Source organism: Dermacentor andersoni, chromosome 10 (assembly GCF_023375885.2).
Source record: "Dermacentor andersoni chromosome 10, qqDerAnde1_hic_scaffold, whole genome shotgun sequence".
NCBI lineage: Eukaryota > Metazoa > Arthropoda > Arachnida > Ixodida > Ixodidae > Dermacentor > Dermacentor andersoni.
In genome coordinates this window covers 43,425,580-43,439,480 of record NC_092823.1, presented here as the reverse complement: position 1 = coordinate 43,439,480, position 13,901 = coordinate 43,425,580, and the positions used below count along the sequence as shown (strand labels likewise).

The 13,901-nt window shown below is 47.4% G+C and overlaps 1 protein-coding gene across 1 annotated transcript; it reads right to left on the bottom strand.

Annotated features, from left to right (window-relative positions):
- Window positions 1-245: 245 nt before the first annotated feature.
- On the bottom strand, window positions 246-10,487 carry LOC126546311 (uncharacterized). Its single transcript, XM_050194483.3, has 5 exons — window positions 10,413-10,487; window positions 6,240-6,641; window positions 4,805-5,082; window positions 3,386-3,823; window positions 246-2,629 (listed from the first exon to the last, which is right to left on the bottom strand). Exons 1-5 carry the CDS (start codon window positions 10,450-10,452, stop codon window positions 2,483-2,485), a joined length of 1,305 nt encoding a protein of 434 aa, XP_050050440.2. The 5' UTR covers window positions 10,453-10,487; the 3' UTR covers window positions 246-2,482.
- Window positions 10,488-13,901: the final 3,414 nt, after the last annotated feature.

The following is a 13,901-nucleotide window of genomic DNA, read 5'->3' as shown; positions in this document are numbered from 1 at the left end:
AGCTGTCTAGCGCAGTCACGGACTCGGGGCTGCTGTGTCTGTGCCGCTTTTTATTCCTCCTTAATGCCCGTGTAAACTCGGTTGGGAGTTGCGTGTCGTTTATTCTCTTTTCATCGCCCGTGAGCTGCGTCAGAGTTGGTGTAACCCAAGAACATCATACAGGATCACCTGCAGTGGGTTACATTCCACCTGTCGTTACTAACACAATATTTCATTTCATAGAAGAAGGAAGAGAAAGCCAAGAATGAAACAGCGCGATGAGATCAATTTTATTGTGAGCTTGCACACGTTCATTCAGCGCGTACATTGGTCGCGTGCAAACTGGTCAATGTTTTCGTGAGCTTCGGTGTGGCAAAAAACAATGGTGTGACAACTGCAACAAACGCAGACCAGAAACGTGCGACAAATAGAAGAAAACTTGCTAACAACCATGTGAAGCTAACAGATAATGAAGCCAATTAACTTTTGTATATTGAATTGTACAATTAAATAAATATGAGAGGCATATGTATGACAAACGGGATATTCTCAGTCGAGGAAAATGGAACTGAAAGTACAAGACAACCTCTGCATGATCACATGGTGAGGTTGTGTGCACGTGTACCCAAAATAAACATTTGTTTGCCAGCTCAGCAAATAAAACACGCACATATGGAAATAATGATATGAAAGGGAGGATTCTCTGCCTTGAATTTTTTTAGTTAGATTACTTTAACATTCGCAAATTATACAAGCATGAGTTCCGTACATGGACACACTCCTTCATTCGCTATCATCTGGGAGTAGAGGAAGGAGCAGCTGTACTTCTGAAACATTCGTATGAAGACACAGAAACGCTTAGATGTCCCAAGCATTTCGTGATAACCACTAGGGAGTTTCAGCTCGTGCATATACGTATTACTATTTGTGGAACACGTAAGGCTTGGATCGGAGCTCCATGCTAATGATGCCATCTCATGATGTTTAGTTTAGGCATAAAACGTGTCACTACAATAAATCTGCATCCTAGCAGGCCCTAAAGTTATTGGCAGCGGCATAAGCATGCAACTAATTAATGCTGTCACTTTTGCTTCCGTTGTGTGAGAAAAGCATGAAGTAACATGATGTTCCTGATGCTTTGTTGCTGAATACATTCGCATAAGATGTTGCTACTGACGCTGTTGCTCATGTAAAAGCCCCTTGTATTACGGTATTCCACAAACTGTGATAAACTGCAGCTCACTGGAGTAAGCTGCATCATTCTAGACCTCGTCAAAATAAGCTTTTAGAGGGGCTTGAGCAAAGGGGTCATCACAATTGAATTGCCGAGACACACTTGGAAACCCCAGCGCCAAAAAAAAAAAAAGAGCCGTGCTTATCTGCTTTCATTGATTGAATACTTCTTCATGTCTTCGACGACAAAATAATGTCAGCTACCTTAGAAATTAAGTGTATGTGGCATTCTGCAGTCGAGAACGAGGTCTCGGGCTTGATACCTGCCTAGTGCAGCTGGATCCCAACGGGATGGCAAATGCAAAAGAACGATTTTGTGTATATTTTTCTTATATTAATATATGCATGTTAATGAGCCCTCACAAAAGTAATGAGCGACATTCAGCTGTATCTCAATATAAAGTTCACGTAAGGCAACAATAACTCAGTAGAAAGACGATAAATGGCACTTCTAAAGAAATCCTAGATGTACCGAAGTAATGAAGCACTCTCCACAATGACAAGTTTCTAAGCTTGCAGTGGCGCTTTGACACATGACACACCACAAGTTATTAACCCAAGTTCAGGCAAACTTTCGAAAAATATCAACAAGTAGCTCTCAGAAGACAAACATTGTGGTGCGAAAGTTTGTCGTTACACGAGCAAAATTTGCTCTTCTTTGTCGAGTCCCAAATCCAGTTTTCTGACCCTTTTTATTCCTAGATTGGCAGCCTACTTGCTGATGTGGTCAAGCCTGCTGTCAAGGGTGACGACACGTTTTGTCACTGAACGAATGGCGATGATCAGAAATGAAGGAAGTAGTCCTATATATTGTTGCAGTACTAGTTGATATTATGTTTCCTCATGCAATACGGTTCCTGGGCTGTCCTCAAAAGTAGTTATGTGCCACTCAAGAGTGTGGCCATCACCACTGCTATCACCAAGAGATGACTGCAGTGAGAGATTCTGTCAAAGCGAGGAAGCAGACAATGAGGAATATATACACCATCGAACCATACGTTGGCGACAATGCAACAGAAGTAGTTCTCGGTCACACCCATTTGCGCACGTAACAGAGCAGATGGCCATTTTCTTTTGCCGGGAGTAGCTTCTCGGCGCCAGAAAGATGGAGACTAGTGTAGGGGTTTTGCTGACGAACGACGCATTGAAGACAGTCACTTCAAGCCACGCATCAATCAGCCCAAGTTGAAACAATAGGCAGTCGACCGAAGCACGTGATTCGGTCCAAACATTTGCACTCAAGTTCCATGGTGACGCGATCGCCTGGTGGTCACGTGACTCGGTGTACTTCCGAGTAGAGCGAAGAGTCGCGGTCGCTCCTGAACGAGGTGAGCCTGGTGACCGTAGCACGGCCTAGCAACCTCTCCTCCTGACTGTGGCGGTGGTGATGCGAAATCCACGGCACAGAGGGACCAGCCTGCGCAGCAAAACAAGTCAAAGTTCAGAGGCCCGTACGTTATGTGAGGACGACTGTAGGAGCAAAACTATGTTTCATTTGAGTAGACAGATACCTTGTCTTTGAGACGCTACCCACATGAAGAGACGGGGACACCAACACAACACACGCTGCACTTGTTTTATTTCCAATCTCTTAACTCCATTTACGTATCTTTGGTCAGTTAGCTTCTTGAAGTCACGAAATAGACAGAGAGAGAAAGCAATGTTTAATAGAAAGAAATTGAATTATTGGGTTTTACGTGCCGAAACCACTTTCTGATTATGAGGCACACCGTAGTGGAGGACTCCGGAAATTTCGACCACCTGGGCTTCTCTAACGTGCAAGAGTGTTTTCGCATTTCGCCCCCATCAGAATGCGGCCGCCGTGGCCGGGAAATAGAGAAATAAATCTGGGAAAGCTGCTACCGAATCAGCTCGCTTTCGTATACACAAACAAACACAAACAAGCACATTGTATAGGTATATAAAAAAGAAGGAAACCGAGATCCCTTCAAGAGCTCCCACAACTATTCGAGTAAAAGCTATTATAATAATAATTTATAGTTTTATTATTCTTATAGTTATCATTACTACCACTTTTCCCCTCATTTTATATTGTTCTACCAGCCAATTCACAAATCTTTGTCCCGGGTATGCGCCAATGTATGTATGGTACGTCTTCTACGTTTTTCATCATCACTATCTTAACCCGAAAATACATGCTGAATATCGTTACCTCGTCCGATTCGGGACGCCACACGTCGAGCAGAGTGGCGTACTCGTCATCCACGGGCCGCTGCGTCACCGGCGTGCGCTTCTTCTCGCACCCGCAAGGGGGCGGGGGCGCCTTCTTCGGCGCCAGCAGCAACATGGCCGCCGCCGACCAGACGACCCACTGGACCGTCACGGCTGCCGCGGCCGCCGCCAGTAGACAGTCGCGGCTGGACGCGTACGCACGCACGAGGTCGTGCGCCAGTGGTGCCCCGGAGAGTGCTGCGAGCACGAGGAGAACTAGCAGTAGGCCGACGCTGGCGCCTCGCCGCCGGTCCAGGGTGGCAGCGCAGTACAGCGCCGGGCCCGACAGGGCCACCGAGCCACCGTGCGCAACCAGTACTACCAGCAGCGTGGCGGAGTCTGTCAGCAATGACGGAGGCACCCCGCCGGCAATGTGGGCCTGCAGGGGAGATGAGATTTTTTTTTCCTTGAAGAAGGTGTTGAAGGAGGTAGGGGGGATGGGTTTAACGAATGAAAATAAAGATGCGAAAGTCACACCATTAGCTTTGCTTCTTTGAGTCTAGGGTTGGGTGTTTGAGAAGTGAATGCTACGGGTAAAAGTTTGGCAGCGTACGAATTATATTTGCCATTCTGGTATGCATCGACGAAATCGATGGAACATATTTTAACGAAGTGTAATCGTACAAAGTCGACTTGGCAACTACAAAGAACCAGGAAGCAGGAGGAATTTGAAAGCCACCACTCTGAAATTAATATGCAAAAGGTGGATATGTGCAAGAGGAGGCTGGAGGATTAATGGAAGAAAAGCGATAAAATATTAATTAGTCAGGGTATGAACGAAACTATGAAATCGCAAATTTCGATTAAGTCAAGTGACACCTGTCCCCACCCCTACATAACGAGCTATGGTCTATCTATCTATCTATCTGTCTGTCTGTCTGTCTATCTATCTATCTATCTATCTATCTATATATATATATACGTGTATATATATATATATATATATATATATATATATATATATATATATATATATATATATATGTGTGTGTGTGTGTGTTTATCTATCTATCCATCTGTTAATTTTATCTATACGTCTGCCTCTCTATGTTAGTAAATCAGTCGTCATCATCATCATGCTTTATGTTCATGCAAGACGAAAAAGCCTAGCACTCCCAGCAAGCGACGTTCATGCTCTTGCGCGAACCGGGTCGATCCTATACGCCTGAAGATTTCCTCACCGCTCCGCACTAACCAATGCTCTGGTCCACGACTGCACCTACCTTTCCTTGGTACCGATCCTATCGCATTAATTTTCAACCGCCTAATCAGTAGTACTCGTAAAAAAAGTTGCAGGTAGTACGAACGTCAGTTTCAAGTAGTGCGAACGCCACTATATGTCAGGCGATCGTCTGCGCACCTTGTAAAGCACGGAGGCGGCAGGGAACAGCAGTATCCTCTGGCCCGCGCAAAGGGCCAGGTAGAAGGCGAAGAGGAGGGCGAATCTGCGCTTGGCGTCCCACACCACACTGGGGTAGCGCAGAGCGCACACCACCAACGCCAGGACGTAGTTGACGAACTCGACCGAAGGCGGTTCGGCGTCGGACGGAGACTCTGCCAGCAGGTTGGCCGCGAAGAATGCCGTCTGCCGCTCGCGCGGCGACATCACCACGTCCAGGTCGGTCCGCCACACGTCACCTGCGCGAAAAAGTGCTGCTTGAAATTTTCCCTCCTAAAGGAAACACTTCGCAGGAAGCATCGTAGTGAGGATCTATTAAAAAGATAGCGCAACGAATCGACAGTAGCAAGGAAAAAATAGAAAAAAAATGCCAGAGGTAATTTGCACAATAACTACGACTGAAAGGAGCTGCATAGCAAGTTGAGATCTTTTTAGAACGCGATGCTGATAACGGTACAGTCGGCCACAAATGTTTGCGGAACACAGGTTCCACGTCCGATCTGAATTTTCGCTCTGTTAAGACATGACGATACTAATTTAATGAATTCGTTTGTAGGTCGACGAGGCTGCTACAGATAGAAACTTTAAATCCCAGTGGATATGTCCACATGTCTTTGGGGAATTCGGCTTTTGCGCAACTCTCGTAAACTTTCATAGCCCACTGTACGTGGCCTTTTCTCATCAGTCACTACTTCAACTGCACGCTAAAGAACTATATAGTGTGTGCTGTCAAGGCTGATATACTACGTGTCTATAGCGAAGCCTTTAAATTTGCTGTGGTGCTGCATAATGCGTTGCCATCTATGGTATGCAGCAAATAATGACGTTTGTTGCCTCCGAGGTTTCCGTGCACACCTCTGCGTATTTTCCGATTTTCAGTGTGTTAATTCTTTTTGCCTGATTACACAAATGACAGACGAGCGGCTTCAGGAAAGATTCCGCGAACTCTTGCGTCAACTAGGCACGCCCTATTCCTCCGCTATTCATTCTTTCTTACATTTTTTGTCCTTTTTTCTGTCGTTTATATTACTTTCTCCTAGTTGCCTTAATTGCTCGAGCTTATTTTTGGCGATTACGATGGGTGACCGTTCTGTGGCCTATCTTCCGCACGACCTCATCATTTAATAAAAGAACAAGCAAAAGTTCAACTCGCTACTGCAACTAAAGTTTTGCATGATTCACATCTCGGAGGCACGTATGACATGCAAGAAGTTTCAGACAACAGGCTCCATTACAGACCGACGCAAGCACTAAGCCTAATTCATGTCATAGGGGTCATGCATGGAGGGCTCCCTCCCCGATAAGCCTTTCATTCTGCAATAAGGTTTCTCTCTCTATCTCTCTCTATCACCGGCCAATATACGACACCCAGCCGATCCCTGGTATACACACTCACCGGTAGGCCGCAGTCCGTAGCGAACGAATGCCGCGTCCGCCATGAGCCTCGGCAGCAGCAGGCACAGCGCTGAGGCGGCGTGCAGCGCAGCGGCCGTCGGCGGCCCGTGACGCCAGCAGAGCCTGGGCAGCGACCTCTTGACCTCGTCCTCGTCTTCGCCGTCGAGGGCCAGGCCGTCGTTGGCCAGGTTGCCGACGCGCACCAGCGCGGCAGCTGCGACGAAGGGCAGCAGCAGCACGCCGACGCCCACCAGGGCGACGTACGCGTGCAGCAGCTCGACGGGCGGGGACAGCGCCGCCAGCTCCGGGAAGCGGCCCACGCTGTGGACCACGGCCGCGGCGCTCAGCGCGAGCGCGGCCACGCAGTGCCACAGGGACGCGAGCGTGTTGAGCGGCCCGGGGCCTGCATGCGGTACGAGACCCGTGGTTAGAAGGTGGTCTCCCACAACCACTGATAATGCACACTGCAGGGATACATATACTGAGCGGATGTCCCAGCTATGCAGGAGCAACTTCCAAGAGGAATAGCGAAGGGCTTATCTGCCAAATCATAGAGTGTGGTGCAGGAGTTACCACAGAGGTCTGGTACCAGTGTCTGCGGGTACCAAAACGTGACAACTGAGCCAGCATGGGAATCATGGGTGTAGTAGACGGATTTGCCTAAGCTATATGTAACATTTGTTACAACATACAACATATGTTATTACATATCATGCAGTCCAGGACCCCATGAGCCACCGCTGCTCGGCGCACTCTCCGGACCGGATCGAGCTGGCTACGCGAGTCGACGCTGGACATGTAGCAAGGCTTCATACTTGAGTGGAGAAATGTATAATATGCACAAGGCGCACCAAAGCGCGCCAGCGCACTTCTTAAAGGGAGCGGGACTACACTAGCGCTTGTCACTATGCTACGTGGTGAATATTCATCTGATGTAAACGTCTGCCTTTGAAAGGCAACTTTCGAAAGCTTGGCCACGCATGCATAACACTATATAGTCCTGCTTCCCGGGAAAGTTATATAACTCTGCAGTGTAAAGATTTTCGACGGTTCTTTGTTTCGTCTGCACTCAATGTGATGGCAGTGCCACGGCAATTTCTGGACGTCGCACTCTGCAGTTTGACCACAGATTTACTTACGACAGGCTGTAGACGACGCTGCAAGGCGTGTCTGTGTAGAAAGTGCTAGAGACATTCTGTGACGCTCGTGAGAGACATGACGCAAAAAAGACTCGTGTATACGATAATCTGGGTGCACGATGACGAACACCACGGGCCAAATTAACGTGGAATGCTCGAAAACAACATTACGTAGGCCTCGTGTTGCTTTGGCGTGTTGGGCCCATTCGATCGATCAATCCACATTTACGACGTAGGGCAAATCACTCTTAGTACATTATAGAACAGTAGATCAGCAAAACAGCACGTTTGTCCCATGCTGCCTTTTCTTGCCTCTAAATTTCTTCTTTTTTTTTTCAACTACACGCGTGAAAAAAGTTAGCAGCGGCACGCACTGCCAGAATTCCGTTTTCAGTATAGCTGCTGGCTTCTCTACTTTACTGTCTGTCAAGGCGCAGCTTTTCACGCAGGCAACTATATCCTGTAACGCGACGCACTGACAATAACCACGGTCTGTCACTGCATTTTCTATCGGTCTTGTTAAGTCCATGAGACCGTGCGGGTATATACCTCATACGGGACAATGTACTTCGTTTTTTACTTCTTTTGCACCAAAGTCGATGCATCAATAGCAAGCGAATGCCCCGAGGAGAGCAAGAAAAGTGCGCTACTTGTAAGCCGGAAGTAAACACACTTAACCGGAAGTGAACAGTGTCGGCGCCACGCGTTTTCTTCGTCATTTCATATCAGCGGCACGGTAATTCCATTTTCCCCGCAAAGAGCTTAGTGCGTGTGATGAACTAATAGGCAGCGGAAGCATCACTACATAACTTTGCAAACGTTATTTCTGTTTGAGCAACGGGGAATGCATCCGATCGCGAATGTTTTCATCATAGGTGTTTAGCACACGTTTGCGAATCAGGGCCCGTGTCCACACACACACACACACACACACACACACACACACACACACACACACACACACACACACACACACACACACACACACACACACACACACACACGCAAAGATCTCATGATTGAATTGTTCGTAAGAGAAGTGTTCAGCCAATCCCGATTCTGGGCAGATTATCAGCGAGAGTAACCAGGCAATGGCAAAGGACACTTGCGAACAACGACGTTTGTGAATTACGCTCCCGCTCTAGAAAAATAAAGCTGCGTATGCGGTAAGCCACCTACGCCCAATAACGGAAAGAAATAAACATCAGAAATATTGATCATCGTAGTTGCATCGCACAATGTACGACCTGATTTGCTTATCAGACGCGGCTGTATAGGCAGCAGGGACGGCATTGCAGAAGGGAAATGGCAAGATAGTTGTTTTGGCATGACCTTCGCGAGATAATTGTTACATACCCTGACTATACGAACGACGATGGAGCAGACGACGGAAAGTTGCAATGTACGCTTTCCTCATCGGGTATAATGACCTTATGTGACAATGCACTTCGCGCCAGCCAGTACATACTTGGCTAAAATTTACTGCCGTAGCGCCAACCCAACCTCTCCGAAGGGGAAGGCACAGTCAACTCACCGTAGCTGACAATTCGCAGTACAGCCGTAGCCGGCTCTTTTTAAATCACTTTCTGTCAAAGCCATTTGCTCGCTCCGCAGGCGACTGGGTTTTTATTACAATAAGCAGTGTGCAAATGGTGTAAGCAATGTCATAATTGCCACCGGGCTATCTCCGGTCATTTGTTCAATGACTGCCATAGTCCTTCTACCCATCGTCACTGAAAATCAAACGAATCTCCCAGCTGGAAAGTTAGGGCGCCTGCCTCTTCCATATGCCATCGACTCAAATTAAAGATCAATCAGTCTGAAAAAGCCGTTGATTGGAGACAGTGCATACAACGCCCTAGAGTTCTCGTTCAACATGTCGAACCCTGTGCACTGTTGGCCATTTCACAGACCCAATTAACAGTTAACGCTGACGGTGCCGGGGCCATCAAGGAATCCACAACGACCTCACATGTAAGAGATAACACGAATACCTGACGATCATCGGGTATCAATTCTACCTGGGCTCGAGCTCCTGTTATTTCTAATCCAGTCCTGAAACCCACCTCCCCTAGGCGGAGTGTTGTTTCTTTGCTTGTTTGTTTGTTCATGTTACCTTGTGACCTATCATTCTTTGCTCATTGGACACTATTGTATGTTCAGAAGGCGGCGACAGAACATTTGCAGACATTTCTAACGTCATCAGTAAAAATCCCTCACTCCCGCATGTTTCTGAATGTTATACTTCCCTAAATTCGCAGGAGCCGAAACGCCACGTAATGAAATGTTTAAAAGATATATAGTCATTACTCTCGTTCCTTGTATAACTTAATGTTGTCTCGACCAAACGTTTGAGAGCGTTCGGGCGGTGCCTCCACAGAGTAGCATAAAAAAAAAAAAAAACATTCGATCATGCATTTCGAGGACGAGCTGACGCTCAAGTGATAATTAGGCTTCATTTCACGCAGTATGGGCCGGTTTAATTTAGACATATAATGTTCTGTTGCTGTCTGGCACATCAATTGTAGCGCTACAGAAGCGCTTTGTTAGTGACCACTCGGGGATGCTGTAAGGTTCGACACTGCCTAAATTAGAATCCAGGTTCCGCTTGCATCGACCATCTGGCCCGTGAGTAAATTTAGCCTCGGTTGAAAAAGCTCCGCGCAGGCGATGGTCAGTTGCCGAGCGACATCGCGTCAACAAATAAGGAAAAAAACTTTCGCACTTTCGTCATCGGACCGTGTATTGCGCAGAAAATTTAACCATCGCGTGTGTAACACATTTCTTAAACGTCGCTAAAATCTACCCGGGGTTAAAACGCCTCCCGTAAACGGTCCTAATCTTGCCGCCACGGCGTGCCTTCTCATTACGGCTTTGTATAACGCCACCGCAACCGACAGCGCATGCCCAAAGGGAGCCGCGAACGTCCCTGGTATATCTCAGGACGGGGTGTGCTGCAGAGGCTCATATCGCGCGCCCATCTCCACGCGGCGGACGCGAGACACCCAGGGGGAGAAAAAAACATCGCCGCTCACCGTTTTTCAGCTGCCGCCGACCGCCTGCCTCGACGCACATGTCGACAATGCCCGAAAACAGCCCACGCCGGCTCTGCTTCTTCGGGTCAGTGGCGACGCCACGGGTGAGGGAAAGGGAGCGACGACAGCAGCGCTCCACCGCGGAGCACCCACTCGCGGCGAGGCTCGGAATGGTTGTCGGATGTGGGCCTGACGTTTCGAGACCGGCTTGGGTTCTTTCGGAGAAGACACGGGCGGCTTAGGTGAATGCATTTTGCTCGAGTTTAACTGTACGCAAAGGATGCGTTGAAGCTTGCCAGGCCAGTTGGCGGGACATGATTACGTATGTTACACAGCATTCACGAACAACGAAATATGTGACGAGACGATCAAGCGCTGACCGGTGTCTAGGACAAGCGCTGTCCCGTGTCTCGTGATGCGAAGGTAGAAGCTTCGTACATGTGAGAGCAATACCCGGATTCACAAATGGATCTCGAATGTAAGCACGTTTAGCCGTCGTGACTCGGAAGAGCTATTCCGCGAATCTATGTATGTATGTATGCATGTATGTATGTATGTATGTATGTATGTATGGATGGATGGATGGATGGATGGATGGATGGATACTATGAACATCACCCCCCCCCCCCCCCCACCAAGCTACTGCGTTAATTATAGGTCGTTATGGTCCGTGGTTCTTGCTGACACACTATCGAACCTGAAATTCATTCCCCCGCAAAGTCATGTCTTCTTTCCGTGTGTTACCTTAAACCAACAAAACTCCAACCGTACATTGTTATTCTTCCCCGCAGATTCAATAATGTTTCCTCAGTTATTCCTAAACCCCAAGGCCTAGGGCAGCGCTACTACGTTCTCGTTGAGCTCTGGGTGGATACTGCAACATGCCAACAAACTATGAAGCATATGCTATCTAAGGTGACTGTTTGGGCATGTTGGTAGGACATGAATGCAGTTTTTTGCGCACAAGACGAGGACGAAGAAGAGGTTGAGACGCACGAGCGCATGTCATGCATTCTCTGCTTTTTATCTACATGCTACGCATGTACAGTCGTCATGATGATAATTTCTAGTGGCAACAACTTTGAAACAGGCTAACGACAAACATCCACCAAGCCTGGGTCAAGTGATCAGGTTACAGTCTAGCAGTTACCGTCTAGCATTTTGCCTAACTACACTTTATACTGCCAAGCTACCTATGCATATAAGATCTCCTGCAGCAGCTCGTCCCTATATTTTTTTTTTTTACCCATATCCAAACGGGACTGGGATTGAAAGATGCTCATGTAAGGAGCTATTTTGGCGCACGTCAATCAATTCAATATAGTCAAACTTAATACGGAGTCCTCTGTGATGGTGTCTCTCATAGCCATGTAGCCCTGAGACGTTAAATCTCATCAGTAGATCAAGTCTCGCTCCCGTGAAGCACAGTTTCCATCGAGGAATACGCAGGCTTGTGGGTTGTCGTTGTCTCTTAAACACTCGTTCCGAAAAAGTGTATTTTTGTTTGTTTTATTCTATGAAAAGCAAACCGTGCTGTGAGTATCTTCCCAGAACGCTGTTCATCCGCTGAACGGAACCTTCAAGGTGCTGCCCTTCATCGCTTCCCTTTCACGCAAGGTGCAGTACCGGAGCAAAGAGAGAGAAAGTTTAATGGCGTCTATAGATAGGTTAGCCCATAGCTACACGTCATGCTTCTCCAGTTGAGATGGTGAGGGATGATGGAAGGAGAGTGAGACGAAAACAAAGGACACGCATTAACGGGAGCGAAATATACTTGCACGAAAGTTTTTTTTTTTTTTAATTATGGGGGTTTACGTGCCAAAACCACTCTCTGATTATAAGGCACGCCGTAGTGCAGGAGACCGGAAATTTTGACCTCCTGGGGTTCTTTAAAGTGCACATAAATCTAAGTACACGGGTGTTTTCGCCCACATCGAAATGCGGTCGCCTTGGCCGGGCTTCGATCCCGCGTCCTCGTGCTCAGCAGCCAAACACCATAGCCACTGAGCAAACACCGCGGGTATTGCACAAAAGTTGTTTACAGAGTCTTACTGAGGCATGCATACCGCAGAAATTACATAAGGGCTAGAGTAGGGCGCAGTAGACATTGTAGACATTGCCACGATCTCAACCTGTTTGACCAGCTTTTATTCCTGGTCTCCCGCAACATTGTTGCAAATAACTCAATTCAATTCAAAACTCAATTCAATCCCCAAGAAGATCCCGCGCAGCTCAAGTGCAGTGCCATGTTCCTCGTCTAGGTCGTTCCTGAACATATACAGTCCTTGAGGTTGCGAAGATTCTGCAAAAACAAATTAAGTGGTCTACGCACCGTCGACTTAGCAAACACAGGCGGCCCATGCGATTAGCGGAACATCCAAACTTCCGCTAATGACCGTTATTAACGAGATAAATTTCAAGTCCGTGGCGTATTCCGCTCACATATTTAGCACCTACAAGCACGCTTTCGCTATAGCGATGCATAACCACTTGTTCTATAATGCCCCGAGAGAGCCTCTCGAGAATTCTCGAAGTGAGGTGCCCGTCATAAGCCGTAATTTCCATTTTCTTTTTTTTTCCAGCACTTATAGAGCCTTAGCCCGTGCAGAACCGAAATGAAGTTGCAGAAAGCCCATGTTAGCAACCTCTCCATCTGATCCCCCCTTTAAGTCCGTCCGTCCGTGCCTATGTATGTATGTATGTATGTATGTATGTATGTATGTATGTATGTATGTATGTATGTATGTATGTATGTATGTATGTATGTATGTATGTATGTATGTATGTATGTATGTATGTATGTCCGTCCGTCCGTCCGTCTGTCAGGAGAAACGGCCTGTTAAGTCGCAGGCAGAGTTTCGCAGTGAACGCTTTAGTTTATGGCTATACGCTTAACAGAAAATGACAATTCGTATGATTTAACGTCCTGAAGCAACACTGGTCAATTGCTATCCGGCACGCCACAGCGGAAGAACGCTAAAAATAGATTTTGCCCAACCGAGGCTATGTAAACTGGACATAAATTTAAGTAGACGAGCGTTTTTGCATTCCCTCCCCATCGTAATGCCATGGCTACGGCCGCGAATCAGACCGGCGACCTCGTGGATCAGCAGCAGAAAGTCCCTGAGTCACCTCATAACAGGAAAGAAACTGTTGGCCCTCCTTTCTTTCTTTCCTTCTTTCTTTATTCCTGTATTCCGCGTGACCGCATTGCGGAAACGCTTGCCGGCAGGTGCACGGTAGCACCCTCCGGTCTTAAGAGAAAACGCCCGATTGGTATACACGGCAAGATAACTTTCCACATTTATTCTGTTCTATCCTCGGGGCAGAGAAAAAAAAATGTTGCTCAGGTTAACGCGTTTATAGGCAGACATCTGCTGATGAAATATTAGCGCGCAGGCACTTCGGCGCGAGATCCGCGGCTACAACTTCTGCTGGAATGCTAATTGAGCGTTCTCCTTTAAGTGCTCGCCTTTTTTACACCGCACG